The sequence below is a fragment of the Dendrobates tinctorius genome, unplaced genomic scaffold, assembly GCF_039654945.1.
Source record: "Dendrobates tinctorius isolate UK_male_01 unplaced genomic scaffold, ASM3965494v1 ptg000073l, whole genome shotgun sequence".
In the NCBI taxonomy this organism is placed as follows: Eukaryota; Metazoa; Chordata; class Amphibia; order Anura; family Dendrobatidae; genus Dendrobates; species Dendrobates tinctorius.
Window position 1 is genome coordinate 7,502,583 of NW_027361741.1, and position 16,963 is coordinate 7,519,545.

At 45.4% G+C, this 16,963-nt stretch overlaps 1 protein-coding gene across 1 annotated transcript in view; it reads left to right on the plus strand.

The window, feature by feature from the left end:
* MYO1H (myosin IH) overlaps positions 1–15,279 on the plus strand; it is a 179,553-nt gene extending 164,274 nt beyond the window's left edge. The window contains exons 29-31 of the mRNA XM_073582611.1: positions 5,496–5,593; positions 11,853–11,949; positions 15,043–15,279. Of these exons, the coding sequence (XP_073438712.1) occupies positions 5,496–5,593; positions 11,853–11,949; positions 15,043–15,066 (219 nt within the window). The 3' untranslated portion in view covers positions 15,067–15,279. The remainder of the gene's footprint in view (positions 1–5,495; positions 5,594–11,852; positions 11,950–15,042) is intronic.
* The last annotated feature ends 1,684 nt before the right edge of the window (positions 15,280–16,963 follow it).

Genomic DNA, 16,963 nt, shown 5'->3' on the forward strand with positions numbered 1-16,963 from the left:
TAAAAAGTGCCAAAAAACAAAGCAAAAATATTTATACTTACACGCTGGTGACCGCCGCGTTGCTGTCGCCGACGACCCTGGGAGGCACTGCGAGGACCTCTTGGCCGAGCACCAGATTGGGAAGACTAGAGAAGAAAACAAAAAATGTTATGAGTTTGGATGTAGGCATTTGTTTGCTGTGTGTGGTCTGCAGAACATTGTTTTCTATGTGTTGTGTGTAGTGTGATGTTGTGTTTCTGCGTTTGATGCAAAAAACTTACGAATTGTGAGCCCACTCCAAGCGTCTGTCCACCCCTTCCTTCTTCTTCTGGGAGCTCCTCTTCATCTTGTGATTCCTGTTTTGAAATAAAAGGCAATGAATAGACATATATTACAGAGATGATGGATTTTGGAAATAAAAACTTACCGTCAAACGCTGACGATGCGAGGGAGGGCTCCCAGAAGAAGATGTGCTGTCCTGTTGATGGCCAGACTCCATGGCTGTGGGTATTGCTGCTGCCAGTGATGCCATTTCTGCTGCTGCTGCTGCTGCATCTCTTTGGCGGCTGTTGAATAAAGAGAAACAAAGGGCCAATGAATATCTTGATATTCCATGGCCCTAGTTTGGAGGAATGGGGGATTTGATAATTACCGTCTCTCATCTGCTTCTGGACTCCCCTCCCGTTCAGCATGCTGCTCCATTTGGGGTGCTGCTGATGGTGCTGCTGCTGCAGATGTCTGCTGCCTTCTCCTGCGCCTGGTTGCTGTCTTGGGTGGCATGTTGGGTGTGGCTGAGGGTCCCATTGTCTTGCTTTTATATATCTCCTGTGGGCAGAGCTACTGAGCATGCTCAGACCAAAAAAACCAGATCCGGCCACCGGATCCGGCGCATTGCGGCGCTCATAGGCTTTCATTGTGTGAAAAAGCCGGACGCGCCGGATCCGGCGTGCCCGGCTTTTTCGCCGGAGACAAAAAACGTTACAGTAGATGTTTTTTCCAGACGCCGGATCGCGACACATTGCGACACATTGCCGGATCCGGCGATAACCGGATGAAACGCATGGCCATCCGGCGCGATCCGGCGCAAATGCAAGTCAATGGGGGGGAAACCGGATCCGGCATTGCATTTCGCCGGATCCGGTTTCTGTCAAAAGCGCCGGATCGCGCCTGACGGCGAAAACCTGATGTGTGAAAGAGGCCTTAGAGAAAGAAGATGAGAGGCAGATTGGCAGAGGGGATCATTGATGGGGATGTTAAAGTCTCCCATGATGATGGTGGGGATGTCACAGGATAGAAAGTGAGTAAGCCAGGTGGCAAAGTGGTCTAGAAACTGGCGGGAGGAGCCTGGAGGGCGAAAAACAACCGCCACTTGTAAGGAGAAGGGCTTAAAGAGTCTGACGGCGTAGACTTCAAAGGAGGGAAATGTAAGTGAGGGAACCGGGGGATGACCTGGAAAGCACAGTGTGATGAAAGGAGCAAACCAACACCTCCCCCCTGTCTGTTCTCAGGTCTGGCGGTATGTGAAAATTTCAGCCCACCAAACGAGAGAGCGGCAGCAGCCTTTGTGTATCTTATACTGTGCCAATTTTTGTATGAATTTTTTCACTATTAGACATGCTGTTATATTTATGATGCTAATAAATTTTTGCTATTTAACACGTTCCCTTGTCCTCCTATTTCTCATGTGTTTATGGAGCTTGAGCCTCTTTTTCTAAGTTTTTGTGTGCCAGTGTGCATTGTTTGCCTCTGAAAATACAGTCATATGTTAAAGTTTGGGCACCCCTATTAATGTTAACCTTTTTTCTTTATAACAATTTTGGTTTTTGCAACAGCGATTTCAGTTTCATATATCTAATAACTGATGGACTCAGTTATATTTCTGGATTCAAATGAGGTTTATTGTACTAGCAGAAAATGTGCAATCTGCATTTAAACAAAATTTGACCGGTGCAAAAGTATAGGCACCCTTATCATTTTCTTGATTTGAACACTCCTAACTACTTTATACTGACTTCCTGAAGCACTAAATTGGTTTTGTAACCTCATTGAGCTTTGAACTTCATAGCCAGGTGTATCAAATCATGAGAAAAGGTATTTTAGGTGGCCACTTGCAAGTAGTTCTCCTATTTGATTCTCCTATGAAGAGTGGCATCATGGGCTCCTCAAAACAACTCTCAAATGATCTGAAAACAAAGATTATTCAACATAGCTTTTCAGGGGAAGGATACAAAAAGTTGTCTCAGAGATTTAACCTGTCAGTTTCCACTGTGAGGAACATAGTAAGGAAATGGAAGAACACAGGTACAGTTCTTGTTAAGCCCAGAAGTGGCAGGTCAAGAAAAATATCAGAAAGGCAGAGAAGAAGAATGGTGAGAACAGTCAAGGACAATCCACAGACCACCTACAAAGACTTGCAGCATCATCTTGCTGCAGATGGTGTCACTGTGCATCGGTCAACAATACAGCGCACTTTGCACAAGGAGAAGCTGTATGGGAGAGTGATGCGAAAGAAGCCGTTTCTGCAAGCACGCCACAAACAGAGTCACCTGAGGTATGCAAAAGCACATTTGGACAAGCCAGTTACATTTTGGAAGAAGGTCCTGTGGACTGATGAAACAAAGATTGAGTTGTTTGGTCATACAGAAAGGCGTTATGCATGGAGGCTAAAAAACACAGCATTCCAAGAAAAACACTTGCTACCCACAGTAAAATTTGGTGGAGGTTCCATCATGCTTTGGGGCTGTGTGGCCAATGCCGGCACTGGGAATCTTGTTAAAGTTGAGGGTCGTATGGATTCAACTCAGTATCAGCAGATTCTTGACAATAATGTGCAAAATCAGTGACGAAGTTGAAGTTACGCAGGGGATGGATATTTCAGCAAGACAATGATCCAAAACACCGCTCCAAATCTACTCAGGCATTCGTGCAGAGGAACAATTACAATGTTCTGGAATGGCCATCCCAGTCCCCAGACCTGAATATCATTGAACATCTGTGGGATGATTTGAAGCGGGCTGTCCATGCTCGGCGACCATCAAACGTAACTGAACTGGAATTGTTTTGTAAACAGGAATGGTCACAAATACCTTCATCCAGGATCCAGGAACTCATTAATAGCTACAGGAAGCAACTAGAGGCTGTTATTTTTGCAAAAGGAGGATCTACGAAATATTAATGTCACTTTTATGTTGAGGTGCCCATACTTTTGCAGCGGTCAAACTTTGTTTAAATGCAGATTGCACATTTTCTGCTAGTACAATAAACCTCATTTGAATCCAGAAATATAACTGAGTCCATCAGTTATTAGATATATGAAACTGAAATAGCTGTTGCAAAAACCAAAATTGTTATAAAGAGAAAAGGTTAACATTAATAGGGGTGCCCAAACTTTACCATATGACTGTATCATGCTACCTGGTGTTGTTCTCAAGAATAACTGTTTGTTGTGCATTTACACGAGTAAACTAGTAAATTGTCTGCTGATTAGATTGTTTATGTGGGCAATTATACTTGTCGAGAGCACATTTTTAGTTTAAACACGTGATATGCTGCCGATGATGAGCAAGGGGTTATGGGGACAGAACAATTATATTTAAATGATAATCTAAAGGGAACCTGTCACCTAGGATAATGCTAGTTACCTGTAGATATAGGGTTAATCTGCAAATAAATAGCGTTATAATGCTGCCGAGACGCCTTACTGAAAGTGTGTCTATCAAAAGAAAGTTAATTTTTTTCCGCCTGGGAGCTGTCAGCTTTTTTGGTATAGGGACATGCACAAGGAGGCTACAGTCATGGTTCTTTATATTGTCAGTGTGCCCCGGCACTTTGATAGCTGGCTCTGCAGCATATTTTTGCAAAGCAAGTTGTGAAAGTGCCGGGGTGTACGTATAGCCGCTTTTCAAAATGTAGTGAGCACTGCAGTGATTGTAGCTGGTCCATGCATGTCCCTATGACTGGAAGCCAGTGGCTCCCAAGAGAAAATATGTTCATTTTCTCCCAGTAGCCACACTTTCAGTAAGGTGGCCAGGCAGCATTGTAACACTAGTTACCTGCAAATTACCCTGTATCTACAGGTAAATCACGTTTTCCGAGGTGATAGGTTCACTTTAAGACAGGGGTCGGGAACCTTTTGGAATTTTATACCGTTCGGGGGCCGTATAAAAATATTAACTTAAAAATTAACAAACTATATTGATTCAAAGATTTTAAAAAATTGCAGCTCCCCAACACACAGCACAGTGTAGATCCCCCCCAACACACAGTATAGTGCAGGTCCCCCTACACAGTATAGCACAGCTCCCACGACACACAGTAAAGTGCAGCTCCCCCCCCCACACACAGTATGGCACAGCTCCCCCCACACACAGTATGGCACAGCTCCCCCCACACACAGTATAGTGCAGTTCTCCCCCACACACAGTATAGTGCAGGCGCAGCTCCCCCAATACATAGTATAGTGCAGCTCTGCCCCAAACACAGTATAGTGCAGCTCCCCCAACACAGTATAGTGCAGGTCCCCCAACACACAGTATAGTGCAACTCCCTCCAACACACAGTATAGTGCAACTCCTCCCCAATAAACATTACAGTGCAGCTCCCCCAACACAGTATAGTGCAGGCGCAGCCCCCCCAATACACAGTATAGTGCAGTTCCCCCACACACAGTGCAGCTCCCCCCAACACACACTACAGTGCAACTCCCCCCAACACACACTACAGTGCAGGTGCAGCTCCCCAATACACGGTATAGTGCAACTCCTCTACAATAAACATTACAGTGCAGCTCCCCCAACACAGTATAGTGCAGGCGCAGCTCCCCCAATACACAGTATAGTGCAGCTCCCTTACAACACACAGTATATTGCTGTTCCCTAACACGCAGTACAGTGCAGCTTCCCCCACACACAGTACAGTGCAGCTTCCCCCTAATACACACTACTGTGCAACTCCCCCCCAACACAAAGTACAGTGCAGTTCCCCCCTAACACAGTATAGGACAGGCGCAGCTCCCCCAATATACAGTATAGTGCAGACACACACTTACACAATACTCACCATCCTCCTTGTTCCCCGCGCTGCTCCAGGCTCTGCTGCTCCGGTCTCATTGGCTCCACTGCTGTTATAGTGCGGCGCACAAAGTGACTTCATCGCGCACCCGCTGAGTCACAAGCAGAGGGGGAGTGATGGGAAAGGGAGCGTCTGACGCTCTCTCCTCCATCACTACTTTCAACTGTATCGGCGTCTATAATGCAGATAAGTTGAATGAGTGATGGGGGCGGTGCCGGGCCACAGAGCAGCCATCCATGCGCACCTCTGCATAATTAAAGGGCCCACGGCCAATAACGGGCAAAGTGGCTGCGGGCCGCATCAGATGACATTGGCCCGCGGGCCGGACATTCCCCACCCCTGCTTTAAGATATAATTATAAGGTGAAGTTGAACTCAAGTTCAGTAGAAGGTGAAAGCAAAAAAAAGTCTAATTATTCCAATTATTTTTTGTTTTCTTAAATACAGGGTGATGTTGTATTACAATGTGATCATATTTTTGAGTTGATCACCAAGCTGTCCGTGCTGGCTTCTAAACAAGATGCTGTCAACATATGCAAAGGATGGTAATATATAAAAAATGTCAAAATATATCTGTATTATAACTAGCTCAAAGACGGCTTTATTCTATTAAAAAAAACATACATAACAAGGCTGACTGGATGGGACTTTCTTTTAGATACCCTACTTAGAGGTCTTTGCTGCTCAGCTCTAAGCAATCTATGGAATGGATTCAAGACTGACATAGTGCACACTCGTGTTACGCCAGTCCTGCTTGACTAGAAGGCACTGAATTCATTAAGAGGTGTGCGCCATCTAAAGAATTTGGTGCCTCTTCTCAGTGACGTGCACTGTGCCAGAAATAGTACTCCAGTCTAGGACTGAAGTAGCATTTCTGGCGTACAAAACGCCTGCCCTTTTGATTAATTTGATGGGCGGGATGAATTTGATGTGTTATTATGGTTACATATTCAAATGGTGCCTGGTCAACAACAATAATGTTTGCACTACTGCCTGGTAGGGCTTTTTGGAGGGGTGCCCTTATAAATATCCATTTTATAGGCATAATGTAATCGCAGTGTAATGATTTACCTATGTATTATAGTTAAAGGGAACTGGTCACCTACAAAAATTCTATTTACCCACAAATATACTGGTAATCTGCAAGCAAATTGTGACTTAATGATTTGATCTCGTTTGACAGTGTAAGGCTGGTTTTACACTTGCCGTGTTTTTGCTGGCTGTTTTTGCGGCCCCAATGCATTTCTATGGGGCCGCAAAAATTAGTAGGAGGGCTGTGCTCCGTATGGCCGTATTTGCGGCCGTGAAAAAATTTCGAGCTTGCTCTATATATTTTTCACGGCTTACAGACAGGTCACAATGCACTTCAATGGTACCACAAAACAACGTTAGCTTGTTTTTGCGGAACACCGTATTTGTGGATCGCCGTTTTTTCTCCTGCTATTTGTTATAACAGGGAAAAACGGTGATCCGTGAAGATTTTATACTGCCCGTTTTTGCGGAAGAATGTAGAAATTACGGCCATACAGCCCACAAAAATGGACCGCAAAAAACACGGCAAGTGTAAAACCAGCCTAGCAGGAAAAGCGGCTACTTCCCTGCATCCGCTGAGTTCCAGTCATCGGGCAGTGCATAGTCTTGTTAAAGTCACAGAGCGCTACACAGTGAGTGCACTGTTATCACTACCCCCACACTTCATCTGCATATATCGTGTTTCGGTTGATGACCGGTTCCCTTTAAAGTCGGTAATTGGCTTTATCTTTAGTGGGTTAAAGGGCTCCACTCACCTCCACATTGGGAGGTAAGCGCAGCTGGTGACTTCTTGTCTATATATTGTAAGGTAGCGCTGTTATTCAAGTATGGGATACTCGATTAGCCGCCACAAAACCAGATCCGGCACGGGTTTTCCATAAACAATCATAGTCCATGCGGTTTATTTAGCATCATAAACCCACAGCAGCAGCATAAACTTCATCACATCAGCATAGCGTCCATGACAGAGTTCAGCTCTGTAATCCCTGTGGTCACACAGGTTATGCATACACAGGCTCTTCAGCCTCAGTTATCTCACCCACGTCAGGGTTTCCTCATAGTTCCTTCATCACGCTGCAGACATCCATACCCTCCAGGGAATCATCAGGCACATGCAGCCATTCAACACAGCGTTCCTTGCTGTCAGGAAGACAGCCCCATCTCTCTCAGATGGGACCTTCCAAAACAGACCAACCAGGTCCCAGCATTCACTTCATGTGACCTACCCTGGCCACCTTATATGGTCCGTAGCCATGCCCACTGGGTCACATGGCTATGACCTCATCGCAGGTCCTTGAACCACTCATACACACACTTTATACTAGCGTTCTTAAACACACCCCCTGGGTGGGTTTGTAGGTCACTAGTCCCTGACACACTGAAACAGCACCTCAGCAGTATCACTGCTGATCAACACACACATATGTCTCCATCGCAAGACCACCCACCTTGAGATACATAACAGTTATTCAGCTTGAGACACATTACAATCATTCAGGACACTGGAAATGCTTATACTCTCGTCCCGGGACAGCAACACAGCGCCCCCTAGCGGACAGTGGTCAATACACCACATACCTCCCCCCTCTGTTCAAACTTGTGGGGTTGAACACACAACATTACCCCAGGATCTCGCGACCGGACACTCATTACACCTTGCCCCACAGGTCAAGAGAACTGTCTCCGTCCGTCATACGGCCTCATCTCTTCGTTAGGCCTCCCCCACCCCCAGCAGTCAGAATATCGGCCCTGATCTTTGGCCCTCCAGTCACAGTCTGCCTGCGTCATCAGACACTTTAGTCACCACACGCCTTTCTCTCACTGACCGGCTCTCCCGGTTGGTGCGGTCAAAAGTCTTAATCGAGCCTACTGTCTGGCCTGAGTCTGACCCATTCAGCGTCTCACAGGAACTAAGGTCTCTCAGCCTCGTACGGCCCGTCGAACTGCCACTCGCTGACATTCTTCGGCCATCTGCCATGTCACTTCTTGGAGGAACCCTTCGGGTCCTTACATCTTTTGTTGCAGGCGGCCGCCACCTGGTGTTCCGTACCTCTTTATTGATTCGTCCAGCCTCAACTGCTCAATCTCTTGCAGGTACCCCACTCGATACTCCAAGAGCATCCGAAAATGTCTCAGGCTTTCCACGGAGCCAACCATCATGATGGGAATCCTACCCTCTTCACTGGATACCTGGTCTTCATCATCAGGAGGGATCCTCACCCCTCACTACACCGGAGATATTCACAAGGTCTTGCATTACGTTCCCGAATCTTCCAATAATTCTCCCAATCAGACCTTTTGGTATCGGAACTACATCTTTCCGCAATCCCAGCCGATCCATAGCCTCCCTTGCTAACTCTAGGCGTCGAGCAGCTTTTATATTACTCCGCCTAACCTGCTGTTTGGGGTGAAGACATTGCAGATACATTTCTTTCAGGACAGCTACTCGGTTTGATGTATCTTCTCTGGCTGATATTATCACCAACTGCCGAGTCTCAGGCGCCCAGTACACCTTACACGCTTTGACCGCCTCTTTGAAAGCCTCATGCACTCCTTCCTCAGCACAGGCTTCTTGCATGTCTTCTGGTATATCAATCACAAACTCGAAGGTTGTGGCCTTACTTTCTTCCAGGCCAGGAGGCTCTGGCTTTACCACAGACACTTCCCTCACTACAGTTGACCCGATCGAGTGACTGTCTTCCTCAGTTCTCAGCTCCTCAACTTCTCGAGATCTCCTCTCTTCACGACCCTCTGCCAAGACCGGCAGCGGCAGCTTCGTCCCACCACCAATTGGACCCGGCCGCTGTACATCACTGTCCAAGTTCTTTTCCCGCAGAAGACCACTTACAGTTTCTTTGAGCTCCAAGACTTCTTTCTCGAGCTCCTCGACCCTGTTCTCGGCCAGTTGTCTTAGGACTCTTTCCCGTTTGACATGTTCTTCCATCTCTTCCCTAAGCGTTTTATTCACGTTTTGCCACATTACCAGGTGACCTTTAACACTAGAGACTTCCTTCTCTAGCCCTTCTATTCTGTGCTCCCTTTCTCTCTCAGAGCCACAGTCACCCCCAGAGTCTGGGACACCCCGGCCTGTCGAGTACTCCTTCCAGTTACCCACTAACCGTGTGAATACTTCATCCGTCTTATCAATCAAGCCACCATCAGTCCTGTCACAAACAGTCAGATCCGTCCGTTGGGCAGATGTACCCCTTCGTCCGGTCACATCTACCTCTAACCTGTCCACGTCAGGAGCCGTCACTGTCTCAATATCTGTTAGCGCAACAGTAGAAACGTCCCCAACCTCCTGCCACACATCATCAAACAAAACAAAGTCCCGGCCCCTCTCCAAGGCATAGACTAAGTCCCATGGTATCCCGCCCCCTTGGAACTCAACACCTTTGGTCCCCTCGAACATTACTCTGTCTACGGTATAGTTCACAGCGAACCCTGATGTTTTTCTTGGCCAGGGATAAAACGAGAGGAGTTCCTGTCAGAGTCACCAGACTCTCTGTGTCCAGTCTACCAGAGACTCCTTCCTGATGCAGCATCACAGTACACACCTGTGGCCCGTCATTATCTGGAAAATACATGCCGCACTCCTCAAAAGACATACACACACACTGCAGTTCCCCAGACACACCCACTGAGGCAACCAGTGCTGCCATTTCCTCTTTTGACACACCGGCCCCTTTCTGGACCACCCCAATTTGGGTCACCGCCCCCTTCTGGGACTCCACCCCCTTTTGGGGTACCACCCCGATTTGGGTCACTGTGCCCCTCTGGGACTCCACCCCCTTGTGGGCTACCACCCTAATTTGGTCCACCGCCCCCTTTCGGGATTTCCCCATGTCCGTTATATACAGTAGGTCATCTCAGACCACAGTTCACACCACACAGTTTATGTCTCTTACGATACCACACAAGTCCTTGTTGGCACCACCACAGCTTCTGCTGTCACCGATCTTCGACACCACCGGCTGCCGTTCAGACACAGCTGCTGGTGTCACCTTTGTAACCCCCACACAAAGCTCACGTGTCCTGTCTGTGTGCTATTCAGGACGTTCCGTCTCCGCCTGAGACCGTCCAACACACAGGGCGCACCGAGTGCTATTCAGGGAGCCGACCCTCCTCCCAGGGTTTCCCAACACACCAGCCCCACCAGGTCCAGGGGCTCAGCGGGTGCACTTCAGGACACCCGTCTCTGCCTGAAACTGCCCAACACTCATGCCTCACCAGGTCCAAGGTCATACCACGTGCTCCAGGGATCCGATTCTTCTCCCAGAACCTCCCAACACTGATCCTCCAGGACCTTGCTCACTGAACCCTCCAGGTACACAGTCATTCCCACTGACACAGGTCAGTACAACACGAACACCTGTCCGTTACCTGTGTCGGCCACACAGGTCCTCGGTACCTCTTTTCCGCAGAGGCACCCTAGCAATCACCAGTCTCTTTCTCACTGACCCTGGTCAGTAGAAAACGGCTTTCACGACCGTCACCTGCTGGCCGCGCAGGTTCTCGGACCCCTCTACCGCAGAGTTGTCCTATAAGTCTTTTCCACTGACTCCTGTCAGCATATCACACGGCTTTCCAGACCGTCAGCCCACCTGGCTCAGCGTTGCCAGCACTGCACCATGTGCCTTTGGAAACCGTTGCCCTTAGCAACCAAAATTTTGCAGTCCTCTCCGTTGCTCCTAGCAAAAAGGCTACAACACTGCCCATAGCATTCTCCACCAATTGTAAGGTAGTGCTGTTATTCAAGTAGGGGATACTCGCTTAGCCGCCACAAAACCAGATCCGGCACGGGTTTTCCATAAACAATCATAGTCCATGCGGTTTATTTAGCATCATAAACCCACAGCAGCAACATAAACTTCATCACATCAGCATAGCGTCCATGACAGTGTTCAGCTCTGTAATCCCTGTGGTCACACAGGTTATGCATACACAGGCTCTTCAGCCTCAGTTATCTCACCCACATCAGGGTTTCCTCATAGTTCCTTCATCACACTGCAGACATCTTTTCCCTCCAGGGAATCATCAGGCATGTGCAGCCATTCAGCACAGCGTTCCTTGCTGTCTGGAAGACAGCCCCATCTCTCTCAGATGGGACCTTCCAAAACGGACCAACCAGTTCCCAGCATTCACTTCATGTGACCTACCCTGGCCACCTTATATGGTCCGTAGCCACACCCACTGGGTCACATGGCCATGACCTCATCACAGGTCCTTGAACCACTCATACACACACTTTATACTAGCGTTTTTAAACACACCCCCTGGGTGGGTTTATAGGTCACTAGTCCCTGACAAATTGAAACAGCACCTCAGCAGTATCACTGCTGATCAACACACACATATGTCTTCATCTCAAGGCCACCCACCTTGAGATACATAACAGTCATTCAGCTTGAGACACATTACAATCATTCAGGACACTGGAAATGCTTATACTCTCATCCTGGGACATCCACACAGCGCCCCCTTGCGGACACAGTGGTCACTACACAATATACTTTCATGCTCATTTATGTAGACAAGAGGACAGGTGTGCGATACCCGCTCCAGGCACAGGTGAGCCAGCAGGTATATGTAGATATTCCATCGCAAGGTATGCTCACCTCCTGATGCAGAAGTGAGTGGAGATAGACTACCCCCTATAAGGTAAAATTTTGCAGTTGCTACTAGTTCATCACAAACTATTTCACATCCTGTCTGCTAGACTAGAATAAAAATGTTTTGCAGAATAATGCATTACTACTTTTTACTTCCTAGCATCAAATTTTACTTTCAAAACAAGACTGCAGTGATTGATTTCATAACAGCAGCGGAATCCCAGGTGTACAAGGCCAAGAATGGGCACCTCACTGTGGTAAGCTATACATGGCAAGTCACTCCTCATTGTCTTGTTTCTTGAAAGAACATCAGTATTGTGCCCCTTTTTGGACTAAACTTAACAAATACAGGTGCTTCTCACAAAATTAGAATATCATCAAAAAATTTATTTATTTCAGTTCTTCAATACAAAAAGTGAAACTCATTTATTATAGAGTCATTACAAACAGAGTGATCTATTTCAAGTGTTTGTTTCTGTTAATGTTGAAGATTATGGCTTACAGCCAATGAAAACCCAAAAGTCATTATCTCACTAAATTAGAATAATTAACAAAAGACACCTGCAAAGGCTTCCTAAGCGGTTAAAGAGGTCCCTTAGTCTGTTTCAGAATTAAAATAAAATAATTTTTTGATGATATTCTAATTTTGTGAGAAGCACCTGTAGGTGTAATTAATGCTTTAAAAAGGCTTGTCATATCATAGAGAGCCCCTTTAATATTTACTGCTGTTACAGTGATGGGCTGATTGACGTTCGACTCCATAGATCTCGAGCTGTAAGTTGATAATTTCCTGTGTATAGGCAGCTTCAAGTAAATATACTATTACAGTCATGGGCCAAAGCGTGGGCACCCTCGAAATTGTTCCAGAAAATGAAGTATTTCTCCCCCCAAATTATTGCAATTACACATCTTTAGTTATACAAGATTTATTTCCTTTCTGTGTATTGGAACAACAAAAAAAAAGATAAAGGCAAATTGGAAATAATTTCACATATACCTCCAAAAATGGGCCAGACAAAATTGCTGGCACCTTTCCAAAATTGTGGGTAAACAACTTTGAATGAGCATCACATGCTTGACACAAACTCACCTTTGGCAAGTAATAGGCGTGGGTAATATGAAAATCACACCTGTGTGTGTGTCACACTAAACATGGAGAACAGAAATGAGAAGAGAACTGTCTGAGGACTTGAGAACCCAAATTGTTGAACAATACCAATAATCTCAAGGTTACAAGTCCATCTCCAGAGATCTTGATGTTCCTTTGTCTACAGTGCGCAACGTAATCAAGAAGTTCACAACCCATGGCACTGTAGCTAATCTCCCTAGACATGGACAACAGAGAAAAATTGATGAAAGGTTGCAACACAGGAGAGTCTAGATTGTGCATAAGCAGCCGAAACAAGATCCAAAGAAATTTAAGCTGTCTTGCCGACTCAGGGTGCATCAGAGTCAGTGTAAACTATCTGTCGACATTTGAATGAAATAAAACGCTATAGCAGGAGACCCAGGTTCCCACTCCTGACAAAGACATAAAGTTACACTGTAGATAGAGCTTTCCAGTAAAAGCACATCCTTCTACTGTTCACTGAAAACAGAATGAGGCCTACAAAGAAAATAATACCGTACCTACAGTTAAATATGGTGGAGGTTCAAAGATGTTTGTGTTTATTTTGCTACCTCTTGCTCTGGGTGCCTTGACTGTGTGCAAGGCATCATAAAATCTGAAGATTACCAACAGATTTAGGGTCACAATGTAGTGCCCAGTTTCAGAAAGCTGGGTTTGCGTCTATGTGTAAACATGTGTAATTACACTAGTTTTCTGGGAGAAATACTTCATTTTCTTAAACAATTTTAAGGATGTTAACACTTTCGGCCATGACAGTAACTCCAGACCTGGTTCCATTAGTATGACTTAGAGGGAATCTGTCACAGAAGATCGATGAAGACTCTGCCCATAGAAGGGCGGATAAGTTTTCATAACCGTGCAAGTGGATGGTGCATGGATGGGATTACAGCGCCGCAGCTGCTAGTCACAGGTCAGTGTGAGGTACTTAGGAGGGAGGTACCATTATAATGAAGAGAGGAGGCACCGCATGCCCCATGAACCTGGAAGAAATCATTAACATAAAACATTAAAACTGCATTTCTCAAGATCTACACTGCGGCTTCGAGGCATACAGTTAAGACTGGTTTAACCATTCTATTACCTGTATGCCCATAGTAATAGCTCAAAATCGTCCTGAGGGTGACAGATTCTCTTAAAGATCTGCCTACAGTGGAGATGGAATTAAGAAAGTCTTGAGAGGTCTGGAGAGTTATCTTTGAAGCAGTATCAGATTCGGGCCAGTGATGCATTCAGGGAAGAGGTTGTGGCATGCCTCGTATGTGTATGTGGTCCCTAATTGATGGGATAAGCAGTAAATGGACCTGTATGGCAGACACATTGGAGGAACAAGGGTAGATTCAGATTTACTGGGAAGCAGAAAAGATGGACTGGAAGGGTGCAAAAATGTCAGAATAGGTAGCAACATAGGGGATGTTGCAGCTATCAAGGCAGAATATGCTGAGGGCATGTAAAAGCTTTTTGTGAGCCCAAGTAAAAAGCAGAATCCAAAAATACCTGTAAGTGGATGTAGAGTGTTGTGGTAAGAGGTCGATGTGTGACCTTAAGGACAGCTTTATGTCATCCTGAGGTAGTGTGTATGGGACACTGGGGAAAATGTCGAGTGACAATCGTATTTATAGAAGGGTAAAAATGGAATTGGGGGAAAGGATGAATTCATTTGTGTTTTTGTCTGTATGTGTATTTGTTCGCAGGGTGTTATCTTCCACAGTATGTGCCATTACACGCCATTTTACTTTTCATATTTAGAAATGCACCATACGGGAACATACTTAGTGCTTTATTTGGTATTGTGCCCCTTATACGAGGACAGAACGTCACATAAAAGTCCGACTAAAGCTGTAACATGACAGAATGCCCCTTTAATACAAATGTTGCTGCAGTAATCAGCTGATAGCAGAAAAATTTGGCTCCTGATATCCCGGGCCATTGCAGAGGCCACTACAGGAAATATGTAGCGTTGCACAAAGTATTGCAAATGAATGGCCATCCATTTACCACATGGATCACTGCATGTTAAGACAACTACGATGGCTTAGAGGAGGGTCATAAATTGGCAGATCACCCTCTATGATGCCCATATGCCCTAGTAAGAGCGTGCAGAAAGGGGCGGTCCTTTCTATAACCAGACCGGAAATCAAGCAGGTACCTCCTGTCTGTGATCATCCTGTCTCATATAGCTTGTATATTAAGTTAATTCTAACATTTGCTCGCTCTATTTCAGGCATCACAGAAGTTAAAATCCTAATGAAGAGTGGCATAATTTGTAGAAGAAATCTATTACTAGGACTGGGCGGCAGGCGGTTAGATCACATTACTATGATAATAGCAGATGCCGTTTGGACTTGATGTACTGTACTTTTCATGCAGTCAATACTGAACATCTCACTTACAACGAAGCTTGATTGTCAGCAGAAACGTCACACTTTTTTGTATGATGCCTTAAAATTAAAGAAAAACCTATTGTTGGAATATGCTGACGTCAATAAATATTTTTTGTTGTATTTTGATAACCAGTTAGGACTGAAAGGTGGCTCGGTCTGTTGCATTATTATAGGGAATCTGCTACAAGGCTTTTGCTACCTCATCTGACAGCAGCATGATGTAGGGGCAGAGATCCTGATTCCATTGATGTCATTTACTGAGCTGCTTGCTGTCCTTTTGATAAAATCACTGTTTTATCTTCTGCAGATTTACCAGTTCTCTGAATGCTGAGCTCTGTATAACCCCGCCCACACCGCTGATTGACAGATTTCTGTACACACTGTACATGAGCAGAAAGCTGCCCATCAATGGTGTGGGTGGGGCTATACAGAGCTTATGTATATGCTTTACTAATTGGCAGCTGGTTTTCTAGTCCTCTAGTAATCCCCTGATAAAATAGCGATTTTATCAAAACTACACTAAGCAGCGCAGGAAGTGACATCACTGGAATCAGGGTCTCTGTTCCTACATTATGCTGCTCTAAAGTTTGGTGCCAAAAACTTGGTGACAGATTCCCTTTAAGAGGTCAGTCGTAAGAGCTGCTTATACTTCGTTGGATTATTAGCATAAGTCACTGGAAAAAGAAGTGATAATAAGCAGTTATGTGATTAACCCCTTAATGACAGCCAGTATGTCTTTTTACTGATCTGAGATATAAGGGAATATCATCCCCATACAGGTGACAATCTAGTAGCTGTCGGCTGTACACTATAGCTGACAACTTGCTGTATCACAAATGATCGGTGTTGGCACCATCCAGATCTGTTTAACCGCTTAGTTGCTGCTGTCAAAAGTGACTACATCTAATAAATGGTTAATAGATTGTGGGGGCTTCCGCTTTAATCTAATTAACACACCGAGATCATGATTGTGTGGTCCTGATGTTTACCATAGCAGTTCATGGCCAAATAGCGGCCTTAGAGTCTGAGGGCTATAGTCAGTTCAGAAGTTAGCGACATTTAGGTGGTAAACAAACACTTTTTCATTCCTGCTATACCACTTTGCATTAATTCCTGAAAATCATGCAGTGGATACTGTGTCTGGAGGTACGTCCTGCCCCATCTACTGGCTGACACAAGGCTGTGGGACGGACCTCCCCAGTAAACAGCATACATGCATATGTTGCCTCATCTACTTGCCTCTATAAGCATACTACAACAGGCAGTGGGACGGATCACCCCAATTAAGAGCACATGAATCTTCACAATAGGTTTAATACCTATTACCACGTATTTGGTACAGTACGTAACTGAAGGTCAAAATTTGGCCAAAACGTTTTTTTTACGTACTACAATAAATATTCTTCTGAATATCCTAAAGTTGAGTGCTAGGTTTATAACTTAGAATTTAAAAAATTGGCTCTGTCACTAAGGGATTAAAGGGAGTCTGTCAGCAGGATTGTGCTGAGTAACCTACAGTGTCAGGTCGGTGCAGTTATACGGATTAAAATGATACCTTGGTTGATTAAATCCGTCCTGTGGTTGTTGTTTAATCTGTATTTGCAGTCTGCAGTTAATAAGATTCTCGTGCCCCGGAGCCTGTGGGGGGAGTCTTCATGTGGTGCTCTGATTAGCTATTCATAATTAGAGATGAGCAAATATTTCAATGTTCGGTTCACAATTGCCGAATATGCAATATTCGCCAATTTAATCGTTGATTAA